General features: G+C 42.7%; 1 protein-coding gene across 1 annotated transcript in view; it reads right to left on the bottom strand.

The window, feature by feature from the left end:
• The window catches only part of CACNA1S (calcium voltage-gated channel subunit alpha1 S), a 1,022,072-nt gene that overhangs the window by 449,095 nt on the left and 545,548 nt on the right, over nucleotides 1-27,429 (bottom strand). Inside the window, exons 22-23 of the mRNA XM_066600322.1 lie at nucleotides 1,284-1,371; nucleotides 545-652 (exon numbers count right to left, since the gene is read on the bottom strand). Of these exons, the coding sequence (XP_066456419.1) occupies nucleotides 545-652; nucleotides 1,284-1,371 (196 nt within the window). The remainder of the gene's footprint in view (nucleotides 1-544; nucleotides 653-1,283; nucleotides 1,372-27,429) is intronic.

Genomic DNA, 27,429 nt, shown 5'->3' with positions numbered 1-27,429 from the left:
TCGTTCATCATTCAGTTTTCGTATGCATAACACTGACCAACCCCTGTAAACAGGCAGTCAGTCATCTATCAACAGCTGCCTGCTTACTGTAAATGGAGGCGGGTGGGCTGGAACAATCCCCAGCCGCTCCACCTCCCTTCACGGACGATGCTTGTTCCTGTGCAAAAGCACAGCAGTGATTATTGCTGGGAGGGCTGCTGGGAATCTATATCTGCCAGTCATCCCGTGTAAAACAGCCCTATGCCTAGAACACTCTCCTGCAGAATTCAATGGGTCCCCTCTTGTCTACAACCAACGAGGCTGGTGTAGTGCATATCTAAATGCTGTTACATGCAGCTCAGACACATGAAGTCGTGGCACGAAATAGGATGAAAGATCTAACAGAAAATAAAGCCAGATTTAAAAAATTGAAAATGTTTCACTATCTGGTTCTAATAAGTAATAAAATCTAGGTGATATATATGGAATCACACATCTCTAAGGAAGCTGTATGTAATTGATCGAGATAAACAAAGAAGACCATAGGTTTTCTTAACTTTCTTACCTTGAACAGCTGGACACCAATGCAGGAAAACATGAACTGCAAGAGTGTTGTTACAAGAACAATATTCCCAATGGTTTTAATGGCTACAAATAAACACTGGACGACGTGCTGTTGAAACATGAAAGAAAGTAAAAGTGTAAAAGCAACTAAAAAAAGCGACAAGTGTTATCGTGTGGAGACACTAAGGGGTTGTCCGGGACTTTTTAGATCTTTCCGTAGGATAGGTCATCAGCAGATGATCAGCGAGGGCACACTATTAAGGACCCCTGCCAGTCAGCTGGTCTCCAGGCACAAGTTTATTTATTGTGTAGTATTTAAGCAAACTGCGTATATGAAAAAATGCTAGCAGTCCAAGGTGGGAAACTAGACGCCTTCTACTACAAATGGAACATATGGCTTAACCATTATCCTCCGTTAATCTAAAAACTCAACCCCTCTCCTTACACCTCCAGCCATCAGTACCCCAAAGCTCAATAACTATCAAAATGGTACACACTGGTTAAGTGGTATTTCTTGTTTTAAATGTTAATGTTATTAATAAAATAATCCAAATATTACAGGCTACAGTTAAATTTATGTAAAAATCTGCATACTCGGACCATATGCTGTATAGGAATGTATAATCTATCCTTTGCAATTATTACTGATATTCGCAACCATAATTACACCTGTATGTTATGTTATTGAAAATGCCAATAAAAATCATTAAAAAGAAATATGACTAATATATTTTGCTTACCTTCAGACCTTTAGCACGATTTATGGCTCGGAGAGGACGTAAAACTCTGAGTACCCTAAGAATCTTTACTACAGAGATAGCACTGGACCTTAGATAAAGAAAATGGAGAGTTTATCAGAAGTAGTTAAAACACACATTTTGCTCATAAACATATAGATAAATATTTCCTACATCATATGCTTTTGCTTTTGACATGTTTAGGCTTTATTGTCCTATGTTAGCACTTACAGTAAGTAATATACAAATATTTTAGAAAAAAGAAAAATTAATGATAAAACTGAAATTTTCTTTTCCTGGGTTGAAGTTTAAAAAAAAATTATAATCAATATAACATGTTAAATAAAGGAAGCAGTTATACTAGGGAGTGAGCTGACCAGCAGCAGCATTTATGCTAGGATGTGAGAGGTCAATGTCTATCAGAGACCGCGGCTTGCTGAGGACCTGGTGGTATGTAGCCTTTGTTACACAACAAAGCTATAAGAGGAAGACCAATGAGCAGCTTCAGTGTGCTTTATATGGCAGACTCACAGGATCAAGTATACAGTGTACCAAGTGGTAGATGAGGTGGCAAATGGCAACTGCAGCTAAAATTCTAAGAAAAAGACAATTTATTCTCAAACTCTGTATGCCCTTCCATCTTCTCAAATCTATACCTATCTTAGGATCAAGCATGTTATTGTCCAACACTTGATGGTCCATCGTGCATTATTTTATCCACAGTGTTTCAGATGGCAAAAATGCCCCCATGTGCCCTACACAGTAACAGTACTCCCATCTTGTGCTTCCTTGCAGTAGTAATTTCCTCCTTTGCGCTGCCCCGTATATTGTACTATACAATTGTAGAGTAATTCCCGCAGAATTTCCACCCGTGGAAGCTGCCATAGGATTGCGTTTAAAACGCAATCCTATGCAGACGGCCAAGATTTGTCTGTGCGAAATCTCGCGCGGAAAAACAAATCGCGGCATGCTCTATTTCTGTGCGGGGTTCTGCACATGCGCTGGCTGGGCGGCAGCCGGCACATCACAGAGCTGAAGCTACGGGAGCAGGTGAATGCCGCACTGGTCCCTGCAGGGGCTCGGGTCGGGCAGCGGGATCCGACCCGGCCGTCTGCAGGCGGCCTTAGTAGGGCCCCTCCATAATGTTATATGTCTGAATCATGCCATTTTCAGTGTCTTGTTTGTGGAACGCATCAGATTTATGTGGATTGAATGGTTGCAGGACTGAGATGGTTAGTGTCTGGTATGTTCTGTCCTTTGTGGTAAATGTATCGGATTTGGTGTATTTTAGAGTCACGTGAGGATGTTAGATATATATGTTTGCAGATTGCAAAGTGAGGGGAGTTGAGCAAGTCAGGTAATGTAAGCGAGTCTGAACCTGTCAGTGAGTGAGCCACACAGACACTAGAGACATCAGTCTGTGTGGGGAGAGGATATAGAAAGCCGAGCGACTTCTTTGCACTCAACCTGAGCCTATTCTACCTAGGAGACCTCGGTGCTTCCACTGAGCGCTGAGAGAAGGACGCGCCGCTTCACAGAAAGAAGAAGAAACGAGAGTGAGTGTTGAATGGTAGAGAGAGAGTTGCCAGGAGTGGGATTACACAGATAACTTGGACTGTGGATTATCTGAATACCCCGAGAATACTTCCTGTTGCACCACTCTGGCTTGTTGTATCTATACCAAGACTTTTTGTTTGGATTTGAGTTCCTGGTTCTTGTTCAGAAAGTTGCTCTGTGTGGACTACTTTATTAGATATGGGAGTTCCACTGCAGAGGACGGAACGGTGGTGTCACAAGTGACAATTGGACTTAAGGTAACCCCTTACAACCCCTGTGATCTACCCTAACAGTAACATGGTTGGGTCCTGAGCTACCCCCAGAGGAGGAGAAGGTACAGCCCTGTGACAAGGCCTTTCTCGACCCCGCTGTCTCCTCGGCTGTTGGCCTGCTCCTCGGATGCTGCACAATAGTCTGGTAGTGGGTTTGGAGTTAAATAGCCAAAACATTCAGGGTGACAAGTTAGTGTAGCAAGAAGTACCTTGTGGTCAGACAGACAGAGTTGGATACACAGGAACAAGTGAACAGTCATATGAAGCATTCACAGGGTACACAGGCAGTTCATACTGCCCTAGACAATTTTAGTGCTCATGCCCCCTATTGGTGAATCAGATTAAAGCTGCTGACATACACTTTAGATAACTGTTGGACAAATGCACTTTGGGCTAATAGTTATTACTCCTGACTACCCCGTACAAATTAACACTCAGCTGAGGGTGCATGGGTTTTCGTTGCAGAAAGAAGGAAGGAAAGAAATAATCTGCTACATTTCTCCCATGGAAACAAGATATGCTTCATTCTCCCGACAATAGCTGTTGAAGGAGAGTATAGTGAACCCCATACACGTTTATTTACACTTAAACAACCTGAAACTTTCTTTATAAATATGGTAACAGTGCAAAGCTTACTGTGTAGATATACCAAAACTAAGCTTACTGAATAGATACAGTAAAAAAGCCAGCTTAATGCCAGAACCCAGCTTATTGCTTATTGCCAGAACCCGGCTTATTATACATTAAAAGAACTGAGCTTACTACACAGATACAATAACAGAACCAAGCTTGCTGCATACATATTACCAGAACTGAGTGTACTACATAAATACAACTTATACATTAATGTGACTCATAGGAAAGCTAGGCAAAACAATGACAAAAAGGTTTGAATGGCCAGAGGGCATATAAATGCCAAATTAGGTGTCTTCATTCTCTAATTAAAACATAAACTTTATTTAAGTGTCACTTGCAAAAAAAACACACCACTAGTGAATTTAAAAACACTGAAAATGGTCCGCTTAGTAATAAGAGTATAGTGGTGCCTTGGGTTAAGAGTTTAATTCATTCCATGATGGAGCTCTTAACCCAAAACATTTGTAAATCAAATCAATTTTCCCTATTGAAATTAATGGAAAAGCCATTAATCCGTGAGCGAAGCTCTTCCAATGATTTCAATGGGGATGGCATTGACCCATTGAAAGCAATAGGACGCCGTCACCCCTGAAGTGATTTTCTGGGAAGAGCTTTAAGTATAAGCCCTTCCCTGAAAATCATCCCTAGCTGTAGTAAAAATAAATTAAAAAAATATATAATCTCCTATCTGCTGGGTCCTAGGCGCATCTAGCCGCCGCTTGTTCTCCCTGCACTGCTCTGAAGCTTTTCAGCAGGCGGGGATTAAAAATGCAGGGAGAACAAGCGGCTAGACACGCCTGAGCCCCAGCAGCGGCGGGCAGGTGAGTATATATTTTTTACTACAGCTAGGGAAGATTTTTAGGGAAGGTCTTATATTTAAAGCCCTTCCCCAAAAATCAATGCAGGGGTTGCTGGCAGGCCGTTGCTTTCAATGGTGTCACTGGCAGCACTGGTGGCCCCATTGAGAGCAAGGCTTGCAACCCACGTTTTTGCTCTTAAATCAGAGCAAAAATTCGGGAGAGAACCTGCTCTCAAGTCAAAAAGCTTGTAAGCTGAGGCACTCTTAACCCAAGGTATCACTGTATATAAAAACTCCTACAGAGCCAAATGTAATCAGACCTAATAGCTGCAGACTGAGGCCTTAGTCAGACGGGCGTTTTTTGCCGCGATTTGCGCATGCGCATGCGTCCGGCGATTTTATAAAACCATTGCTTTGCAATGGTATCGGACACATGAGCGCTTTTTATGCGCTCGTCCGATAAATTATAGAACAGAAATCGCAGATCGCACCTATCTGCGACCTGCGATTCCTGTTCTCTTCTCTATATGCGCTCAATGGGGCCGGCGGCAACAGCGCCGACCCCATTGAGAACATATAGAAGACAAATCATTCTTCTCTGCCACAGCTGTAACAGCTGTGACAGAGAAGAACGATGTTTGCCCATTGAATTCAATGGAGCCGGCAATACAGCTGCTCCATTGAAAGCAATGGGCTGCCGGCGTGTGCGGGGTGAATTGTCGGGAAGGGCTTAAATATATAAGCCCTTCCCTGCAATTCATCCTAAAATGTGTTAAAATAAAAAAAAATTGTATACTCACCTTTCCGCTGCAGCCGGAGTCCAGCCGCGGCCGCTGTCAGTTCTCCTGAACTGCTTCTCGGCACTATTCAGCCGGCGGGGCTTTAAAATCCCCGCCTTCTGAATGATCTGCCTCTGATTGGTCACAGCCCTGACCAATCAGAGGCAGGTTTCACTCACACACCCATTCATGAATTCATGAATGGGTGAGTGACTGCTGCCTCTCAGCTCTGAGCCAATCAGGGGCAGGTCTGACTCACATCCATTCATGAATTCATGAATGGGTGTGAGTGAGACATGCCTCTGATTGGCTCAGCGCTGAGCCAATCAGGGGGCAGGTCTGACTCACACCCCCTTCACACCCACTGCAGGACGGCCGCGCGGAGCTCCGGCTGCCGGGAGAAGGTGAGTATATATATATATTTTTTATTTTTACACATTTTAGGATGAATTGCAGGGAAGGGCTTATATATTTAAGCCCTTCCCGACAATTCATCCCGGGCTCGCCCGCAGCGCATTGCTTTAAATGGAGCGGGCTCTATTGCTGTCTCCATTGAATGCAATGCGCTGGACAGCTCCGGCCCGTTTCTAATGAAACGCGGCTAGGAGCAGATTTTCGGGCGATTTGCGGGCGACTTGCGCGCACCGGTCACGCGATTTGCGGATGCACATCCGTCATGCGATCCGCAAATCGCGTGAAAAAACGCCCGTGTGACTAAGGCCTAACAGGTATCTTATCTATAATTATATAAGCCCCTCCTGACATGCTTTGCTGCTAACCAACATCAGAGGGTAGGGCTTATTGATATGGTACAAGAATCAAGATTACTACATAGATGCGATAATAGAACAGAGCTTACTACATTACAGATACAATACAAGAACTGATGTGTATATATGTGTGAATATATGTATTTAAAATTTCATATAAAAAATACATTTACGCACTAAGTCAACACAAAATCGCGACAACACATAAGGTGGACAACCTGGAACATTGTTAGTATTCCCTGCACCAAGATATACGCCATAAGCAGGAAGGGGGTAACACATGGTAAAAATGTGATTGTTCCCAGCAAGAGAAACCACGTAATCTTGTACATATGATACCTTTTAATGGCTAACAAAAATACATGATGGTCATAAAGACCACCATAAAGCCAATATTGCACATATGAATAAGAACATAAAACCATATATTTAGGAGTAAAAGACCACAGGACGACTGTTGGGTGCGAATGTTCCTAACAGCCATACCAGTGACGTTCGCTCAGAGAATAGAGGCATAGTGCGCTGGATATATCTCCGGCTGCCCACCTCCATTCACAGTAAAGATGTTTAAGGAGGGATTTAGCTAAATGGAGATCTGGGCCAACTTTCCTGTCACCTACAGGTTCTACAGTAGGAATAGGCTGCACCTGTGCTAGGGATAAAGATTGCTAGAAGGTTTGAGGAGTGTTTTAAACTAGGGAATGTAAAAATGGGGGGCAATCAGAGAGATAGAGGAGAAGATGGTGTAGACAGTGACCTGGGACTAAGCAATGGAAATGGGGGTGGAGCGGTGAAAAGGGTTAGTAAAATTAGAACAGTTAATAGGGACACACTAAAAATAATAAATAACTAAAACCTTCTAAACTGTATGGTGACTAATGTTAGAAGACTGACCAATTAGGTTGATGAACTGGAAATAATAATGCCTGAGGAAAACTACAACATAACGTGAGTAACAAAAACCTGGTCGGATGAAAGCTGTGACTGGGCGGTGAACTTCCAGGATTGGAAGAGCAGTGAAGCTATAGAACTCTCTCCTGAGGACGTAGGGATGGTGATATGATATACCGTGTTTCCCCCAAAGTAAGACACTGCTTTATATTAATTTTTGCCTCAAAAGAGTCACAGTTTCTTATTCTCAGTGATTGGCTGATGGGGCACTCAATTAACCAATGAGAGCTGACGCTAAATTAACCAATCACAGCCATTCATAGAATGACATCATTGAATGGCTGTGATTGGTTAATCTAGCGCCGGCTTTCATTGGCTGACGCAGTGTTCGATTAACCAATCAGAGCATGAGCTTGCTGGAGGCGGGGTATGAAAGATCCTAATAGGACAGATAGAAGGAGCTGCAGCTAGAGAGGTAAAAACATGGCCGCATGAGCATATACGAACTGAAGAAGATATCTTTGAGCGATTGCAAAATATATTTGATATTCATACCATGTCTGAGATAAAGAAGAGATTCTTTAAGCAGAAGGTGGACGCTCAGAGAATATTCACGGTCTTTGTAGGAGGATATGAAGGTGGTAATACACGCCGACCCTAAAGAAGCCGATGGTGCTGACCAGGCACTGAGGGAACAGTTTCTAGAGGGGACTTTAACAGAAACTCTCCAGAGCAAACTCAAAATGCTGTCTGTACAGCATCCGAACAGTAGTTTTATAAAGTTTAAGGAATTGGCTATTCAAATACTGCGTACAGAGCCCCAGGTCGCTGAAGGGGAAAAGTCTAAGCCTTGCATGACTTTGATGAGGATGATAAGATGTCCTGCCCCCGCAAGCGTGATATATACTGGCAGGCTGATCAGTCTAGCAATTCTGCTGACAAGCCCTTCCTATAAGTACAGTGGCTAACGGCGGAATTAACCCGCAGTGTGACAGCTCTTTGTAAAAAGTTGAGCGAGCTAGAGGGCCAGATTCCATCACCCCGGCCCCAAGTTCTTGAACACAGGCTACCATCTGGAATGCCCCGGCCTACTGGAAGCTACTCAGGTGCACCCCAACCATTTTGTGATCATTGCTGCCAATATGGACACAAAATAAATATGTGCTGGGCTTTAAACGGGTGACCCCTGGGAAGAAGGACTGTACCCCGAGAGGACAAACAATAGGTCCAAAACCCCCTAAAGGGATATTCAACTGTGTAGGCCCCCATCCGAAAGTAATTCTTTATGTGGACGGCATGCATTTACATGCACTGCTAGACACTAGATCGCTGGTAACCACTATACACAAAATTGACTTTGAAAAATACAGGTCACCTGATGTACTAAGTTGCCCCCCAAAGCAGTTGATCAATGTTGTGGCTAGCAATGGACTACCTGTACCAATAGTCGGGTACTGGAAGCCTACAGTTATAGCCGGTAGAGCTGAGCTACACCATCGGGGTATTTTGGTGGTAGATGTAACAGATAAAAACACACCCATAATAACGCTGGGTATGAACATCCTCCATAAATGTTATGCTGAAATGTTGGAGACTTTACTAAGTACCATACCCGCAGCACCACAGGCTCAGCAGGCTCTGCTGAAAACAGCCATGAAGGCACTCACAGCACAACAGAGATTTGCCAACCCACAGGGTCATGCGGGCAGAGCCTGTGCAAAGAATATCAGACTAGTTGTAGTACCCCCTGAGTCTGAATCCATATTGTTGTGCCAGACACAGCCTGGTCTTAATGGATGTGAGTATGAGACCTTAGTGGAGCCCATACATATTGACGGGCACCCTTTCCTAATGGCTGCCCAAAGCTTAGCCACCGTCAAAGACAGGAGAGTTCCAATCCATCTAATCAATATATGAAATGTCCCCATTCAACTTAAAAAATACACAGCCATTGCACAAGTGTCTTTACTATCACCTGCTGATGTGCTAGATGGTGAGACAAACAGTGTCCAACAGGGGGCACAATCCATCCAGTCAGATCCAGATAGTTCACCGCCCTGGCTATATGAACTCCATATAGGGGATACTCAAACTTCTGCCACCCAAATGCAAGGGGTCAGAGATGTTGCTTTAGAGAAACAAGCTGCCTTTAGTCAACATAGCATGGACCTTGACAAAATGAAAGGCATCTCTCAATCAATTCCCACAAAGGGCCATGCTCCTATTAAAGAAAGGTACCGACTTATTCCCCTTTCATCCTATCAGCAGGTAAAAGCCATGGTAAAAGAAATGAAGGAGAATCAGCTATAGTCCCTGGGCTGCCCCAATTGTATTAGAAAAAAAAAGATCGGGGCATCCGATTCTGCGTGGATTACTGTAAGTTAAACAATGTAACCCATAAGGATGCTTATTCACTGCCAATAACCACTGGTTAAATCTAGAGTTGAGAAGTAGGCAGCGGTAGCGGTACCCAAGGCTGTTAAAGAGTCATATATATGACTCTTTAACAGCCTTGGGTACCGCTACCGCTGCCTACTTCTCAACTCTAGATTTAACCAGTGGTTATTGGCAAGTGCCTATGAGTGAGCTAGATAGGAAGAAGACTGCGTTCACCACCCCCATGGGGTCATTCGAGTTTACTTGCATGCCATTCGGACTTTGCAACACCCTGGGAACATTTCAGATATTAATGGAGAGATGCTTAGGCCACAAAAACTCAGTCCTCTTGTATATCATTGTCTACTCAAAAAATTATGAGCACCACCTACAGTATTTGAAAAAGAAGTGTTCCAAATCCTTGTAGATCACGGTCTAAAAATCAAGCCCTCTAAATGTCACTTGCTTCAAACAAAAGTATGCTATCTCGGGCACATTGTTAGTGCTGAGATCCTGACCCTGACAAGGCTGACGCAGTCAGAAATTTACTCACTCCTAAAATGCTCAAAGATGTCAGAAGCTTTCTAGGCTTTGTAGGCTATTACCGGCGCTTCATACCTAATTTCGCCCAAGTAGCCGCCCCACTACAAGAAGTCCTGAGTGGACACTCCAAAGAAGTCACAAAAGACCCCTACCAATAAATTGGGAAGAGGAACAATAACAAGCCTTTCAGAACCTCAAAGAAAAACTAATTACCCCTCCTATCCTTGCTTACCCAGATTATACTTCCCCCTTCAATTTATATACAGACACTAGTTTTAAAGGGATAGGCGCAGTACTCAGTTAGGTTTAAGATGGCAAGGAAAGAGTAGTTGTCTATGTTAGCCACTTGATGAAGGGATCCGAAAGAAATGACCAAAATTATAGCTCGTTCAAGTTAGAATTGCTTGTGTTAGTTTGGGCAGTAAATGAAAAATATAAGGATTATATAGCAGCTGCAACATTCACCACATACATGGATAATAATCCAGTGGCTCATCGAAATTCAGCAAAACCTGGAGCTCTAGAACAAAGATGGCTCTCCAGACTGGCAAACTTTAATTTCAGTGTCAAATACAGAGCTAGAAAGACCAATGCAAACGCTGACACTCTCTCTAGGTTACCTGAAGCAATAGACTACTCCCCTGAGGAAGATCAGTGTGAAGAAATAGAAATGCACAAATTTGCAGCCCATCAGGCTCAACAACATTGTTATTAATTTACCAATGACTCTAATTCTCCAGGTGATACCCTTCAGAGATGGTTCCTGTTGCAAAAGGATAGCAGGACATGGGTGAAAACATGTGTATATGGGTAAAGAATTTGCTCAAAGATAGAAAGCAGAGGGTGGTAATAAATGGTTCATACTCTGATTGGGCCACAGTCACTAGTGGGGTGCCACAGGGTTCAGTATTAGGCCCCATTCTGTTCAATATATTTATCAACGACCTGATAATGGGGCTGCACAGTAAAATATCAATATTTGCAGATGACACAAAATTATACAATATAATCAATGCAACGGAGGACAAGGTACGGCTACAAACGGACCTAGATAAGCTAGGGGCTTGGGGAGAAAAATGGCAAATGAAGTTAAATGTTGATAAATGTAAGGTTATGCACATGGGCAGCAGAAACGGATGTCACCAATATACACTAAACGGGGTACTGCTAGGGAAAAGTGATATGGAAAAAGACCTGGGGGTACTAGTGGATTGTAGATTAAACTGACGTAACCAATGCCAGTCAGCTGCTGCAAAAGCTAATAAAGTCTTGGGGTGCATTAAAAGAGGCATAGGGGCGAGGGACAAGAACATTATCCTCCCACTATATAAGGCACTTGTCAGGCCTCACATGGAATACTGCGTACAGTTCTGGTCACCAGTGCTCAGGAAAGATATTACAGTGCTGAAGGGGGTTCAAAGAAGGGCAACTAAACTAATACATAGAATGAGAGGACTGGAATACCCAGAGAGGCTATCCAAATTGGGATTATATACCCTGGAAAAAAGACAACTAAGGGGTAATCGAATAACTATGTATAAATATATAAGGGGACAATCTGTTCATACCCAGGACTGCAACGGTAACGAGAGGGCATCCGCTACATCTAGAAGAAAGCAGCTTTCATCACCAACACAGAAAAGGGTTCTTTACTGTAAGAGCAGTGAGACTGTGGAACTCTCTGCCTGAGGATGTGGTGATGGCAAAATCCATAGAGGAGTTTAAAGGGGGACTTGATGTCTTTCTAGAGAGGAAGGAATATTACAGGATATAAATCTTAGGTCAATTGTTAATCCGGGTATACAGGCAGGTAGGAACTATTAAAGGGTGATCCAGGGATTAGTCTGATTGCCATTAGGGAGTCAAGAAGGAATTTTCCCCCAAAAGGGCTAATTGGCTCCTGCCTCTTGGGGTTTTTTGCCTTCCTCTGGATCAACAACGTAGGAGGATAAACAGGCTGAACTAAATGGACATTATCTTCATTCGGCCTTACATACTATGTTACTATGTTACTGATCCTGCATCCGGAAATCTCATTCATCAGATTCTAATTTCTTTGCAGAGATGCCAGCCAAGTACTGTTAGCTTATCGTGATCAATCCGGTCACTTTGGAGTACACAAAACAGAAGCTACAATAAGACAGAGGTTTTATTGTATTGGCATGTGCAATGATATTGAGAAATGGTGTCAGGAATGCACTGTTAGTGAAACCCACAAAGGGCTACTCTACATCCTATTGTTGCTACCAAGCCTCTTGAACTTTTAACAATCGACCATCTCAAAATAGAGACCAGCACATCTGGGTATAAGTTATGTATTCACTCTCATTGACAACTACATAAAATTCACTTTAGCTGTTCCTGTAAAAGACTTAACTGCAAAAACCACTGCAGCTATTGAGTGGAAACACTTTATCCTGAACTACAGATGCCCAAATAAAATACTCTGACAGAGGTTCCACTATTGAATCTCAACTATTTCAAGAGCTATGTGACATTTCTAATTGCAAAAAGTTGACAACTACAGTGTATCATCCCCAATGGATTGTGTAAGAAAGCTAATCAGACCATCTAAGAAATGTTGAGAACCATTCCTCAGAGTCAAAGAGCTCATTGGCCAGCATTGATTCCTGAATTTATCTATACATATAACAATACTCCACACTGCTCAACTGGCTACACACCCTATTATCTCATGTGTGGACAGCAAGGAAGATTACCAGCTGATCTCAAGCTAGAAATCCAAGTCTCAGACGGTACAAACCCTATGCCTAAAACTGAATGGGTTCAAGACCATCAGCGTCGCCTCAAAAAAGCACAAGATATCGTGGATAATCATCTAGAAGGAGTGCAAGATAAAAAATCCAGAGACTTCAACAAAAATTCCCACGCCATTGATCTTCAAGTAGGAGACTGTGTATGGTTAAAAAAAAGAACATTGCACAGGAAAATTAGATTCCAGATGGAATTACAGCCTTAGGGCGCCCACCCACTGGCGTTTGCGATTTCCGTGCGTGAAAAACGCAGCGTTTTCGGCGCATTTTGGCGCGTTTTTCGCGGCGTTTTCGCGGCTTTTTCGCGCCATTTCCATTGACATTCATGGGTGCATTACGAGAAAAATAAGGACACATATGCAACTGACAGTTCCTATGTTAAAAAACGCAACAGACCGAAAAAAAAAACGCCAGTGGACAGGAACACATTCAAAACTAATTGCTCTTGAGAAAAAACGCAAAACGCAAAGGAAAAAAAAACGCCAGTGGGTGGGCGCCCTTACACTGTGGTGACTGTAATATCTGCTAAGAAAGGACTGTGCTATGTAACACAGCCTAATGAAAATATTCAAGTGGTGCATCACAACCGAGTAAAAATTTGTTTGGGAGGGGCGTGGCCTAGCATTGGAGCAGGAAGGACACATGGTGGACTGGCTTCCATAAAATGGTAAGAAAAACCCTCATTTCAGGGTCCTGAGAATCCCACAACTCACCCCCACCAGCTCTCCAGACCACCAAAGAAGAGGAGAAACAAGCGAAGTGACAGACCGCATCCCGGAGTGGCTGTGATGACCAATGGCCTGCTTGCTGCCTGAGACTGCGGGCTTCTCTATAGCCAGTCCTGGCATCTGCACACTCCTGGCCCCTAGATATCCCAATAGGAGAGGAGAGCCAGCAGCACCCTACACTCCTAGAGCGCAATCTGCAAGCCCTCTCTGAGACTCCGACATCCACAGGAGCTGTGCCGGCAAAGTGGAGAAGAGGCCAGACATGGCAGGGACTCCCATCTTGCTGTTCTAGGACAGAGGTGAGAGATCCACTCCGGCAGCCTAGTGCAGGGCAGGGGAAGACCCGGACTGCTCCCTGTACTGTGTACTGCCTGACTTGGAGGGCCAGCAGCCAGTGTAGTGCTGTCGACCACAACCTGCAGCACACAGCCCAATAACAGATGCTGTAGCGCCTGTCTCCCTGCAGACTCTGGCTGCTGAATGGATTCCTGGGAGGGGATCCTGACCCCTCTCAGAGACGTCACTCACCTCCTGCTGCCAGCCATCTAGCAAACGGCACAGCAGATCTCTCATGCACCCATCTGACTGCTTAGAGCAGTGCAGGGACCTCCATCAGACCCTGACAGTTCCCTGAAGCGCAGGGATACCCTGGACAGCTCCTTCCTGCTCTGCCTGTCCAGGACTAGCATCACCGATTACAACTTGCTGCATACCATCCATCCAGTAGCAGTGCCCGTCTCCCTGCTGCTATCTGAGTCTACACAGAAAACTGTCAAGTGCTCCTAGCCCCCACTCCTGGATACTGGAAAGTGCCCCTTCCCACTGTCAGTGAACAGAAGAAAAGTTGTAAAGAGCTTCAGTTTAGAAATCTGCCCGCAATACTTGCTTTCTCCTGTGCCCCCCTCCAACACTCCTTCTCTTATCTCTGCAAGGCATAGTGAAGCAGAGAGCCATGCCAGTGACCACCTCTCCCAAAAAAATTACAGACCTATTTCATTGCTTAACCTTTATTACAAGATCTTTACAGCCACTCTAGCTACATGACTGAATCGCCTTCTCCCAGCCGTGGTCCACAAGGATCAGGTAGGTAAGACAAGCCCCAGACAACATCCATAAAATGTTAAACATTGTGGACCATGTCTCTAGCAAAAAGACCCAGATGACCCTGTTAGCAGTGGACCTAGAAAAGGCTTTTGATAAACTATCGTGGAAATATTTATTTGGGGTTTTACAACACATTGGAATTCAGGGGACCTTCCTTTCTGCACTGTCGGCCATCTACTCTACACCTTTTATGTTCCTAAAATTACCCTCCACTAGAGCAATTCCTATATGAATCAACTAGCTGATATACCCGGCTTCGGCCGATTTAATTTGGTACTGGTGTTTATCTGGTGTTCACACGAAAATCTTATGAAGTCATGGTTACTTTAGAGATACTGGAAAAACATATGTTCGCCATTTTGCATAGTTCTCTGTGTTACCCAGGAAACACCACGGCAGGTAACCACGCGACGTTTCCTTTATATAAAATGACATCAGGAAGTGAGAGAATTAGATTCCATACGTAAAATGTGGACGCTAATTCTTTTGCGCTTAGAATTGAACAATCGAGGTGGAACCCATTAGCTTTTCCTATTAATGACATAATCAATGCTTGTGCCAAATTTCACATTTCTATGACACCGGAAAGAAAGAAAATTACATTCCGTACGTAAAATTTATACGCTAATTCTTTTGCGCATAGAATTGAATAATGGAGTTGGGACCCATTAGCTTTTCCTATTTATGACATAATCAATGCCCGTGCGAAATTTTAAGTTTCTATTTGAGAAAATTAGATTCCGTACGTAAAATTTGGACGCTAATTCTTTTGCGAATAGAATTGAATAATGGAGTTGTGACCCATTAGCTTTTCCTATTTATGACATAATCAATGCTCGTGCCAAATTTCACGTTTCTATGACACCGGAAAGTGAGAAAATTACATTCCGTACGTAAAATTTTGACGCTAATTCTTTTGTGCATAGAATTGAATAATCGAGTTGCGACCCATTAGCTTTTCCTATTTAGGACATAATCAATGCCCATGCCAAAGTTTAAGTTTCTATGTGAGAAAATTAGATTCCGTACATAAAATTTTGACGCTATTTCTTTTGTGCATAGAATTGAATAATGGAGTTGGGACCCATTAGCTTTTCCTATTTATGACATAGTCAATGCTCGTGCCAAATTTCATGTTTCTATGACACCGGAAAGTGAGAAAATTACATTCCGTACGTAAAATTTTGACGCTAATTCTTTTGCGCATAGAATTGAATAATGGAGTTGGGACCTGTAAGTTTTTCCTATTTATGAAATATTCAATGCCCGTGCCAAATTGTAAGTTTCTATGTGAGAAAATTAGATTCCGTACATAATATTTGGACGCTAATTCTTTTGCGCATAGAATTGAATAATGGAGTTGGGACCCATTAGCTTTTCCTATTTATGACATAATTAATGCCCGTGCCAAATTTCGAGTTTCTATGACAACGGGAAGCGAAAGAAATAGATTCTGTACGTAAAATTTGGACGCTAATTCTTTTGCGCATAGAATTGAATAATCAAGTTGGGACCCATTAACTTTTCTTATTCATGACATATTCAATGCCCGTGCCAAGTTTTATGTTTCTATGACATTGGGAAGTGAGAGATTTAGATTATGTACGTTAAATTTCGACACCAATTCTTTTGTGCTAGAATTGAATAATCGAGTTGGGACCGAATTACTTTTCCTATTTTGGAGATAATCTATGCTCGTGCCAAAATTCATGTTTCTACGACATCGGGAAGTTGGAGAACTTTTGGCGAGTCAGTCAGTGAGTGATTCAGTGAGGGCTTTCAGCTTTATATATACAGACTAGCTGATATACCCGGCTTCGCCAGAGTTAATTTAGTACTGGTGTGTATCTGGTGTTCACACGGAAAATCTTATGAAGTCGTGGTTACTTTAGAGATACTGAGGAAAAACATATGTTCACCATTTTGCATAGTTCTCTGCGTTACCCAGGAAATACCACGGCGAGGCAACCATGCGACGTTTCCTTCATATAAAATGACATCAGGAAGTGAGAGAATTAGATTACGTACATAAAATTTGGACACTAATTCTTTTGCGCTTAGAATTGAATAATCGAGTTGGGACCTATTAACTTTTCATATTTATGACACTATCAATGCTTGTGCCAAATTTCATGTTTCTATGACATTGGGAAGTGAGAGATTTGGATTATGTACTTAAAATTTGGACGGTAATTCTTTTGCGCATAGAATTGAATAATCGAGTTAGGACCCATTAGCTTTTCCTATTTATGACATAATCAATACTCGTGCCAAATTTCCTGTTTCTATGACACCGGAAAGTGAAAAAATTACATTCCGCACATAAAAGTGGGACGCTAATTCTTTTGCGCATAGAATTGAATAATCGAGTTGGGACCCATTAGCTTTTCCTATTTATGACATAATCAATGCTCGTGCCAAATTTCCCGTTTCTATGACACCGGAAAGTGAGAAAATTACATTCCGCACGTAAAATTTCGACGCCATTTCTTTTGCGCTAGAATTGAATAATGGAATTGGGACCTATTAACTTTTCCTATTTATGACATATTCAATGCTCGTGCCAAATTTCCCGTTTCTATGACACCGGAAAGTGAGAAAATTACATTCCGCACGTAAAATTTGGGCGCTAATTCTTTTGAGCATAGAATTGAATAATGGAGTTGGGACCCATTAGCGTTTCCTATTTATGACATAATCAATGCTCGTGCCAATTTTCCCGTTTCTATGACACCGGAAAGTGAGAAAATTACATTCCGCACGTAAAATTTCGACGCCATTTCTTTTGCGCTAGAATTGAATAATGGAATTGGGACCTATTAACTTTTCCTATTTATGACATATTCAATGCTCGTGCCAAATTTCCCGTTTCTATGACACCGGAAAGTGAGAAAATTACATTCCGCACGTAAAATTTGGGCGCTAATTCTTTTGAGCATAGAATTGAATAATGGAGTTGGGACCCATTAGCGTTTCCTATTTATGACATAATCAATGCTCGTGCCAATTTTCCCGTTTCTATGACACCGGAAAGTGAAAAAATTACATTCCGCACGTAAAAGTTGGACGCTAATTCTTTTGCGCATAGAATTGAATAATCGAGTTGGGACCCATTAGCTTTTCCTATTTATGACATAATCAATGCTCGTGCCAAATTTCCCGTTTCTATGACACCGGAAAGTGAGAAAATTACATTCCGCACGTAAAATTTCGACGCCATTTCTTTTGCGCTAGAATTGAATAATGGAATTGGGACCTATTAACTTTTCCTATTTATGACATATTCAATGCTCGTGCCAAATTTCCCGTTTCTATGACACCGGAAAGTGAGAAAATTACATTCCGCACGTAAAATTTGGGCGCTAATTCTTTTGAGCATAGAATTGAATAATGGAGTTGGGACCCATTAGCATTTCCTATTTATGACATAATCAATGCTCGTGCCAATTTTCCCGTTTCTATGACACCGGAAAGTGAGAAAATTACATTCCGCACGTAAAATTTGGACGCCAATTCTTTTGCGCATAGAATTGAATAATCGAGTTGGGACCCATTCGCTTTTCCTATTTATGACATAATCAATACTCGTGCCAAATTTCCTGTTTCTATGACACCGGAAAGTGAAAAAATTACATTCCGCACGTAAAAGTTGGACGCTAATTCTTTTGCGCATAGAATTGAATAATCGAGTTGGGACCCATTAGCTTTTCCTATTTATGACATAATCAATACTCGTGCCAAATTTCCTGTTTCTATGACACCGGAAAGTGAAAAAATTACATTCCGCACGTAAAAGTTGGACGCTAATTCTTTTGCGCATAGAATTGAATAATCGAGTTGGGACCCATTAGCTTTTCCTATTTATGACATAATCAATGCTCGTGCCAAATTTCCCGTTTCTATGACACCGGAAAGTGAGAAAATTACATTCCGCACGTAAAATTTGGACGCTTATTCTTTTGCGCATAGAATTGAATAATCGAGTTGGGACCAATTAGCTTTTCCTATTTATGACATAATCAATGCTCGTGCCAAATTTCCTGTTTCTATGACACCGGAAAGTGAAAAAATTACATTCCGCACGTAAAAGTTGGACGCTAATTCTTTTGCGCATAGAATTGAATAATCGAGTTGGGACCCATTAGCTTTTCCTATTTATGACATAATCAATGCTCGTGCCAAATTTCCCGTTTCTATGACACCGGAAAGTGAGAAAATTACATTCCGCACGTAAAATTTCGACGCCATTTCTTTTGCGCTAGAATTGAATAATTGAATTGGGACCTATTAACTTTTCCTATTTATGACATATTCAATGCTCGTGCCAAATTTCCCGTTTCTATGACACCGGAAAGTGAGAAAATTACATTCCGCACGTAAAATTTGGGCGCTAATTCTTTTGAGCATAGAATTGAATAATGGAGTTGGGACCCATTAGCGTTTCCTATTTATGACATAATCAATGCTCGTGCCAATTTTCCCGTTTCTATGACACCGGAAAGTGAGAAAATTACATTCCGCACGTAAAATTTGGACGCCAATTCTTTTGCGCATAGAATTGAATAATTGAGTTGGGACCCATTCGCTTTTCCTATTTATGACATAATCAATACTCGTGCCAAATTTCCTGTTTCTATGACACCGGAAAGTGAAAAAATTACATTCCGCACGTAAAAGTTGGACGCTAATTCTTTTGCGCATAGAATTGAATAATCGAGTTGGGACCCATTAGCTTTTCCTATTTATGACATAATCAATGCTCGTGCCAAATTTCCTGTTTCTATGACACCGGAAAGTGAAAAAATTACATTCCGCACGTAAAAGTTGGACGCTAATTCTTTTGCGCATAGAATTGAATAATCGAGTTGGGACCCATTAGCTTTTCCTATTTATGACATAATCAATGCTCGTGCCAAATTTCCCGTTTCTATGACACCGGAAAGTGAGAAAATTACATTCCGCACGTAAAATTTCGACGCCATTTCTTTTGCGCTAGAATTGAATAATTGAATTGGGACCTATTAACTTTTCCTATTTATGACATATTCAATGCTCGTGCCAAATTTCCCGTTTCTATGACAGCGGAAAGTGAGAAAATTACATTCCGCACGTAAAATTTGGGCGCTAATTCTTTTGAGCATAGAATTGAATAATGGAGTTGGGACCCATTAGCGTTTCCTATTTATGACATAATCAATGCTCGTGCCAATTTTCCCGTTTCTATGACACCGGAAAGTGAGAAAATTACATTCCGCACGTAAAATTTGGACTCTTACTCTTTTGTGCATAGAATTGAATAATCGAGTTGGGACCCATTAGCTTTTCCTATTTATGACATAATCAATACTCGTGCTAAATTTCCTGTTTCTATGACACCGGAAAGTGAAAAAATTACATTCCGCACGTAAAAGTTGGACGCTAATTCTTTTCCGCATAGAATTGAATAATCGAGTTGGGACCCATTAGCTTTTCCTATTTATGACATAATCAATGCTCGTGCCAAATTTCCCATTTCTATGACACCGGAAAGTGAGAAAATTACATTCCGCACGTAAAATTTCGACGCCATTTCTTTTGCGCTAGAATTGAATAATGGAATTGGGACCTATTAACTTTTCCTATTTATGACATATTCAATGCTCGTGCCAAATTTCCCGTTTCTATGACACTGGAAAGTGAGAAAATTACATTCCGCACGTAAAATTTGGGCGCTAATTCTTTTGAGCATAGAATTGAATAATGGAGTTGGGACCCATTAGCGTTTCCTATTTATGACATAATCAATGCTCGTGCCAATTTTCCAGTTTCTATGACACCGGAAAGTGAGAAAATTACATTCCGCACGTAAAATTTGGACGCCAATTCTTTTGCGCATAGAATTGAATAATCGAGTTGGGACCCATTCGCTTTTCCTATTTATGACATAATCAATGCCCGTGCCAAGTTTTATGTTTCTATGACATTGGGAAGTGAGAGATTTAGATTATGTACGTTAAATTTCGACACCAATTCTTTTGTGCTAGAATTGAATAATCGAGTTGGGACCGAATTACTTTTCCTATTTTGGAGATAATCTATGCTTGTGCCAAAATTCATGTTTCTACGACATCGGGAAGTTGGAGAACTTTTGGCGAGTCAGTCAGTGAGTGATTCAGTGAGGGCTTTCAGCTTTATATATACAGACTAGCTGATATACCCGGCTTCGCCAGAGTTAATTTAGTACTGGTGTGTATCTGGTGTTCACACGGAAAATCTTATGAAGTCGTGGTTACTTTAGAGATACTGAGGAAAAACATATGTTCACCATTTTGCATAGTTCTCTGCGTTACCCAGGAAATACCACGGGGAGGCAACCATGCGACGTTTCCTTCATATAAAATGACATCAGGAAGTGAGAGAATTAGATTACGTACATAAAATTTGGACACTAATTCTTTTGCGCTTAGAATTGAATAATCGAGTTGGGACCTATTAACTTTTCATATTTATGACACTATCAATGCTTGTGCCAAATTTCATGTTTCTATGACATTGGGAAGTGAGAGATTTGGATTATGTACTTAAAATTTGGACGGTAATTCTTTTGCGCATAGAATTGAATAATGGAGTTGGGAGCCATTAGCTTTTCCTATTTATGACATAATCAATGCTCGTGCCAAATTTCCCGTTTCTATGACACCGGAAAGTGAGAAAATTAGATTCCGTACGAAAAATTTGGACGCTAATTCTTTTGCGCATAGAATTGAATAATCGAGTTAGGACCCATTAGCTTTTCCTATTTATGACATAATCAATACTCGTGCCAAATTTCCTGTTTCTATGACACCGGAAAGTGAGAAAATTACATTCCGCACGTAAAATTTGGGCGCTAATTCTTTTGAGCATAGAATTGAATAATGGAGTTGGGACCCATTAGCGTTTCCTATTTATGACATAATCAATGCTCGTGCCAATTTTCCCGTTTCTATGACACCGGAAAGTGAGAAAATTACATTCCGCACGTAAAATTTCGACGCCATTTCTTTTGCGCTAGAATTGAATAATGGAATTGGGACCTATTAACTTTTCCTATTTATGACATATTCAATGCTCGTGCCAAATTTCCCGTTTCTATGACACCGGAAAGTGAGAAAATTACATTCCGCACGTAAAATTTGGGCGCTAATTCTTTTGAGCATAGAATTGAATAATGGAGTTGGGACCCATTAGCGTTTCCTATTTATGACATAATCAATGCTCGTGCCAATTTTCCCGTTTCTATGACACCGGAAAGTGAGAAAATTAGATTCCGCACGTAAAATTTGGACGCTTATTCTTTTGCGCATAGAATTGAATAATCGAGTTGGGACCAATTAGCTTTTCCTATTTATGACATGATCAATGCTCGTGCCAAATTTCCTGTTTCTATGACACCGGAAAGTGAAAAAATTACATTCCGCACATAAAAGTTGGACGCTAATGCTTTTCCGCATAGAATTGAATAATCGAGTTGGGACCCATTAGCTTTTCCTATTTATGACATAATCAATGCTCGTGCCAAATTTCGAGTTTCTATGACAACGGAAAGTGAGAAAATTACATTCCGCACGTAAAATTTCGACGCCATTTCTTTTGCGCTAGAATTGAATAATGGAATTGGGACCTATTAACTTTTCCTATTTATGACATATTCAATGCTCGTGCCAAATTTCCCGTTTCTATGACACCGGAAAGTGAGAAAATTACATTCCGCACGGAAAATTTGGACGCCAATTCTTTTGCGCATAGAATTGAATAATCGAGTTGGGACCCATTCGCTTTTCCTATTTATGACATAATCAATACTCGTGCCAAATTTCCTGTTTCTATGACACCGGAAAGTGAAAAAATTACATTCCGCACGTAAAAGTTGGACGCTAATTCTTTTGCGCATAGAATTGAATAATCGAGTTGGGACCCATTAGCTTTTCCTATTTATGACATAATCAATACTCGTGCCAAATTTCCTGTTTCTATGACACCGGAAAGTGAAAAAATTACATTCCGCACGTAAAAGTTGGACGCTAATTCTTTTGCGCATAGAATTGAATAATCGAGTTGGGACCCATTAGCTTTTCCTATTTATGACATAATCAATGCTCGTGCCAAATTTCCCGTTTCTATGACACCGGAAAGTGAGAAAATTACATTCCGCACGTAAAATGTCGACGCCATTTCTTTTGCGCTAGAATTGAATAATGGAATTGGGACCTATTAACTTTTCCTATTTATGACATATTCAATGCTCGTGCCAAATTTCCCGTTTCTATGACACCGGAAAGTGAGAAAATTACATTCCGCACGTAAAATTTGTGCGCTAATTCTTTTCCGCATAGAATTGAATAATGGAGTTGGGACCCATTAGGGTTTCCTATTTATGACATAATCAATGCTCGTGCCAATTTTCCCGTTTCTATGACACCGGAAAGTGAGAAAATTACATTCCGCACGTAAAATTTGGACGCCAATTCTTTTGCGCATAGAATTGAATAATCGAGTTGGGACCCATTCGCTTTTCCTATTTATGACATAATCAATGCTCGTGCCAAATTTCCCGTTTCTATGACACCGGAATGTGAGAAAATTAGATTCCGTACGTAAAATTTGGGCGCTAATTCTTTTGAGCATAGAATTGAATAATGGAGTTGGGACCCATTAGCGTTTCCTATTTATGACATAATCAATGCTCGTGCCAATTTTCCAGTTTCTATGACACCGGAAAGTGAGAAAATTACATTCCGCACGTAAAATTTGGACGCCAATTCTTTTGCGCATAGAATTGAATAATCGAGTTGGGACCCATTCGCTTTTCCTATTTATGACATAATCAATGCCCGTGCCAAATTTCATGTTTCTATGACACCAGAAAGTGAGAAAATTAGAATCCGTACGTAAAATTTGGACGCTAATTCTTTTGCGCATAGAATTGAATAATCGAGTTGGGACCCATTAGCTTTTCCTACTTATGACATAACCAATGCTCGTGCCAAATTTCCCGTTTCTATGACACCGGAAAGTTAGAAAATTACATTCCGCACGTAAAAATTCAACGCCAATTCTTTTGCGCATAGAATTGAGTAATCGAGTTGGGACCCATTCGCTTTTCCTACTTATGACATAATCAATGCGCATGCCAAATTTCACGTTTGACACCGGAAAGTGAGAAAATTACATTCCGCACGTAAAATTTGGACGCTAATTCTTTTGCGCATAGAATTCAATAATCGAGTTGGGACCTATTAGCTTTTCCTTTTTATGACATAATCAATGCTCCTGCCAAATTTCATGTTTCTATGACATTGGGAAGTGAGAGATTTAGATTATGTATAGAGATGAGCGAACGTACTCGTCCGAGCTTGATACTCGTTCGAGTATTAGCGTGTTCGAGATGCTCGTTACTCGTAACGAGCACCACACGATGTTCGGGTTACTTTCACTTTCCTCTCTGAGACGTTAGCGTGCTTTTCTGGGCAATTGAAAGACAGGGAAGGCATTACAACTTCCCCCTGCGACGTTCAAGCCCTATACCACCCACCTGCATTGAGTGGCTGCGGATATCAGGTGTCACCCGAGTATAAAAATCGGCCCCTCCCGCGGCTCGCCTCAGATGCGTTGTGAGATAGCTGAGGGACAGTGGTATCGTGTTTGAGCTGCTGTAGGGAGAGTGTTAGGAGTTAGTGTAGGCTTCAAGAACCCCAACGGTCCTTCTTAGGGCCACATCTAACAGTGTGCAGTAGTGTGGAGGCTGCTTTTAGCAGTGTTGCACTTTTTTTTTTTTTTGGTATATCGGCCGTGCAGAGCATTGCGCCCTGCAGTAATAGTCCAGGGACAGAAGTGTGGAGGCAGGGAGAGCGTTAGGAGTTAGTGTAGGCTTCAAGAACCCCCACGGTCCTTCTTAGGGCCACATCTAACCGTGTGCAGTAGTGTGGAGGCTGCTTTTAGCAGTGTTGCACATTTTTTTTTTTTGGTATATCGGCCGTGCAGAGCATTGCGCCCTGCAGTAATACTCCAGGGAGAGAATTGCGTAGGCAGGGCCAGAAGACATATATTATAGATTGAATATATGCAGTGGTCCTTTGGAAAAAAATCTTGAAAAAAAATCTATTTGGTCTGCCTGTCACTGTGCTCAGTGTTCTGGGCCTGTGTCTGCTGGGGGTAGTAGTTCTCCAGATAAATACGCAGCCAGCTAAGTGTTACAGCAGGTTTGCGCCAAATTATTTCCTGGCTCTGAAATCACCGGTCTGTTGCAGTTAATAACAGTGCAACACTGCAGTTCCGTCACACAGTCTAGGGAGAGTTGTGTAGGCAGGGCCAGAAGACATATATTATAGATTGAATATACGCAGTGGTCCTTTGGAAAAAAATCTTGAAATAAAAATCTATTTGGGCTGCCTGTCACTCTGCTCAGTGTTCTGGGTCTGTGTCTGCTGGGGGTAGTAGTTCTCCAAATAAATACGCAGCCAGCTAAGTGTTACAGCAGGCTTGCGCCAAATTATTTCCTGGCTCTGAAATCACCGGTCTGTTGCAGTTAATAACAGTGCAACACTGCAGTTCCGTCACACAGTCTAGGGAGAGAATTGTGTAGGCAGGGCCAGAAGACATATATTATAGATTGAATATACGCAGTGGTCCTTTGGAAAAAAATCTTGAAAAAAAATCTATTTGGGCTGCCTGTCACTCTGCTCAGTGTTCTGGGTCTGTGACTGCTGGGGGTAGTAGTTCTCCAGATAAATACGCAGCCAGCTAAGTGTTACAGCAGGCTTGCGCCAAATTATTTCCTGGCTCTGAAATCACCGGTCTGTTGCAGTTAATAACAGTGCAACACTGCAGTTCCGTCACACAGTCTAGGGAGAGAATTGTGTAGGCAGGGCCAGAAGACATATATTATAGATTGAATATACGCAGTGGTCCTTTGGAAAAAAATCTTGAAAAAAAATCTATTTGGGCTGCCTGTCACTCTGCTCAGTGTTCTGGGTCTGTGACTGCTGGGGGTAGTAGTTCTCCAGATAAATACGCAGCCAGCTAAGTGTTACAGCAGGCTTGCGCCAAATTATTTCCTGGCTCTGAAATCACCGGTCTGTTGCAGTTAATAACAGTGCAACACTGCAGTTCCGTCACACAGTCTAGGGAGAGAATTGTGTAGGCAGGGCCAGAAGACATATATTATAGATAGAATATACGCAGTGGTCCTTTGGAAAAAAATCTTGAAAAAAAATCTATTTGGGCTGCCTGTCACTCTGCTCAGTGTTCTGGGTCTGTGTCTGCTGGGTGTAGTAGTTCTACAGATAAATACGCAGCCAGCTAAGTGTTAAAGCAGGCTTGCGCAAAATTATTTCCTGGCGTTCCGGAAGCGAACTCAGCCTCCAACCACAGGCAAATAAGCGGCACATTTAATTACAGTGTTTTGTTTCTGCATTCCTGGTAATACAGCATGCTGAGGGGTAGGGGTAGGCCTAGAGGACGTGGGCGCGGCCGAGGACGCGGAGGCCCTAGTCCGGGTGTGGGCACAGGCCGAGCTCCTGATCCAGGTGTATCGCAGCCGACTGCTGCGGGATTAGGAGAGAGGCACGTTTCTGGCGTCCCCACATTCATAGCACATTTAATGGGTCCACGCGGTAGACCTTTATTAGAAAATGAGCAGTGTGAGCAGGTCCTGTCGTGGATGGCAGAAAGTGCTTCCAGCAACCTATCGTCCACCCAGAGTTCTGTGCCGTCCACTGCTGCAACTCAGAATCCTCTGGCTGCTGCTCCTCCTTCCTCCCAGCCTCCTCACTCCATGAAAATGAGACATTCTGAGGAGCGGGCAGACTCCCAGGAACTGTTCCCGGGCCCCTGCTCAGATTGGGCAGCAGTGGTTCCTCTCCCACCAGAGGAGTTTATCGTGACTGATGCCCAACCATTGCAAAGTTCCCGGAGTCCGAGGGATGAGGCTGGGGACTTCCGGCAACTGTCTCAAGACCTTTCAGTGGGTGAGGAGGCTGATGACGATGAGACACAGTTGTCTATCAGTGAGGTAGTAGTAAGGGCAGTAAGTCCGAGGGAGGAGCGCACGGAGGATTCGGAGGAAGAGCAGCAGGACGATGAGGTGACTGACCCCACCTGGTTTGCTACGCCTACTGAGGACAGGTCTTCAGAGGGGGAGGCAAGGGCAGCAGCAGGGCAGGTTGCAAGAGGCAGTGCGGTGGCCAGGGGTAGAGGCAGGGCCAGACCGAATAATCCACCAACTGTTTCCCAAAGTGCCCCCTCGTGCCATGCCACCCTGCAGAGGCCGAGGTGCTCAAAGGTCTGGCAGTTTTTCACTGAGAGTGCAGGCGACCGACGAACAGTGGTGTGCAACCTTTGTCGCGCCAAGATCAGCCGGGGAGCCACCACCACCAGCCTCACCACCACCAGCATGCGCAGACATATGATAGCCAAGCACCCCACAAGGTGGGACGAAGGCCGTTCACCGCCTCCGGTTTGCACCGCTGCCTCTCCCCCTGTGCCCCAACCTGCCACTGAGATCCAACCCCGCTCTGAGGACACAGGCACTACCGTCTCCTGGCCTGCACCCACACCGTCACCTCCACTGTCCTCGGCCCCATCCAGCAATGTCTGTCAGCGCAGCGTCCAGCCGTCACTAGCGCAAGTGTTGGAGCGCAAGTACGCCGCCACGCACCCGCACGCTCAAGCGTTAAACGTGCACGTAGCCAAATTTATCAGCCTGGAGATGGTGCCGTATAGGGTTGTGGAAACGGAGTCCTTCAAAAGTATGATGGCGGCGGCGGCCCCGCGCTACTCAGTTCCCAATCGCCACTACTTTTCCCGATGTGCCAGCCCAGCCCTGCACGACCACGTCTCCCGCAACATTGTACGCGCCCTCACCAACGCGGTTACTGCCAAGGTCCACTTAACAACGGACA

This window comes from Eleutherodactylus coqui, chromosome 4, assembly GCF_035609145.1.
Source record: "Eleutherodactylus coqui strain aEleCoq1 chromosome 4, aEleCoq1.hap1, whole genome shotgun sequence".
Lineage (NCBI taxonomy): Eukaryota > Metazoa > Chordata > Amphibia > Anura > Eleutherodactylidae > Eleutherodactylus > Eleutherodactylus coqui.
This window is presented reverse-complemented; position numbering and strand designations above follow the sequence as displayed.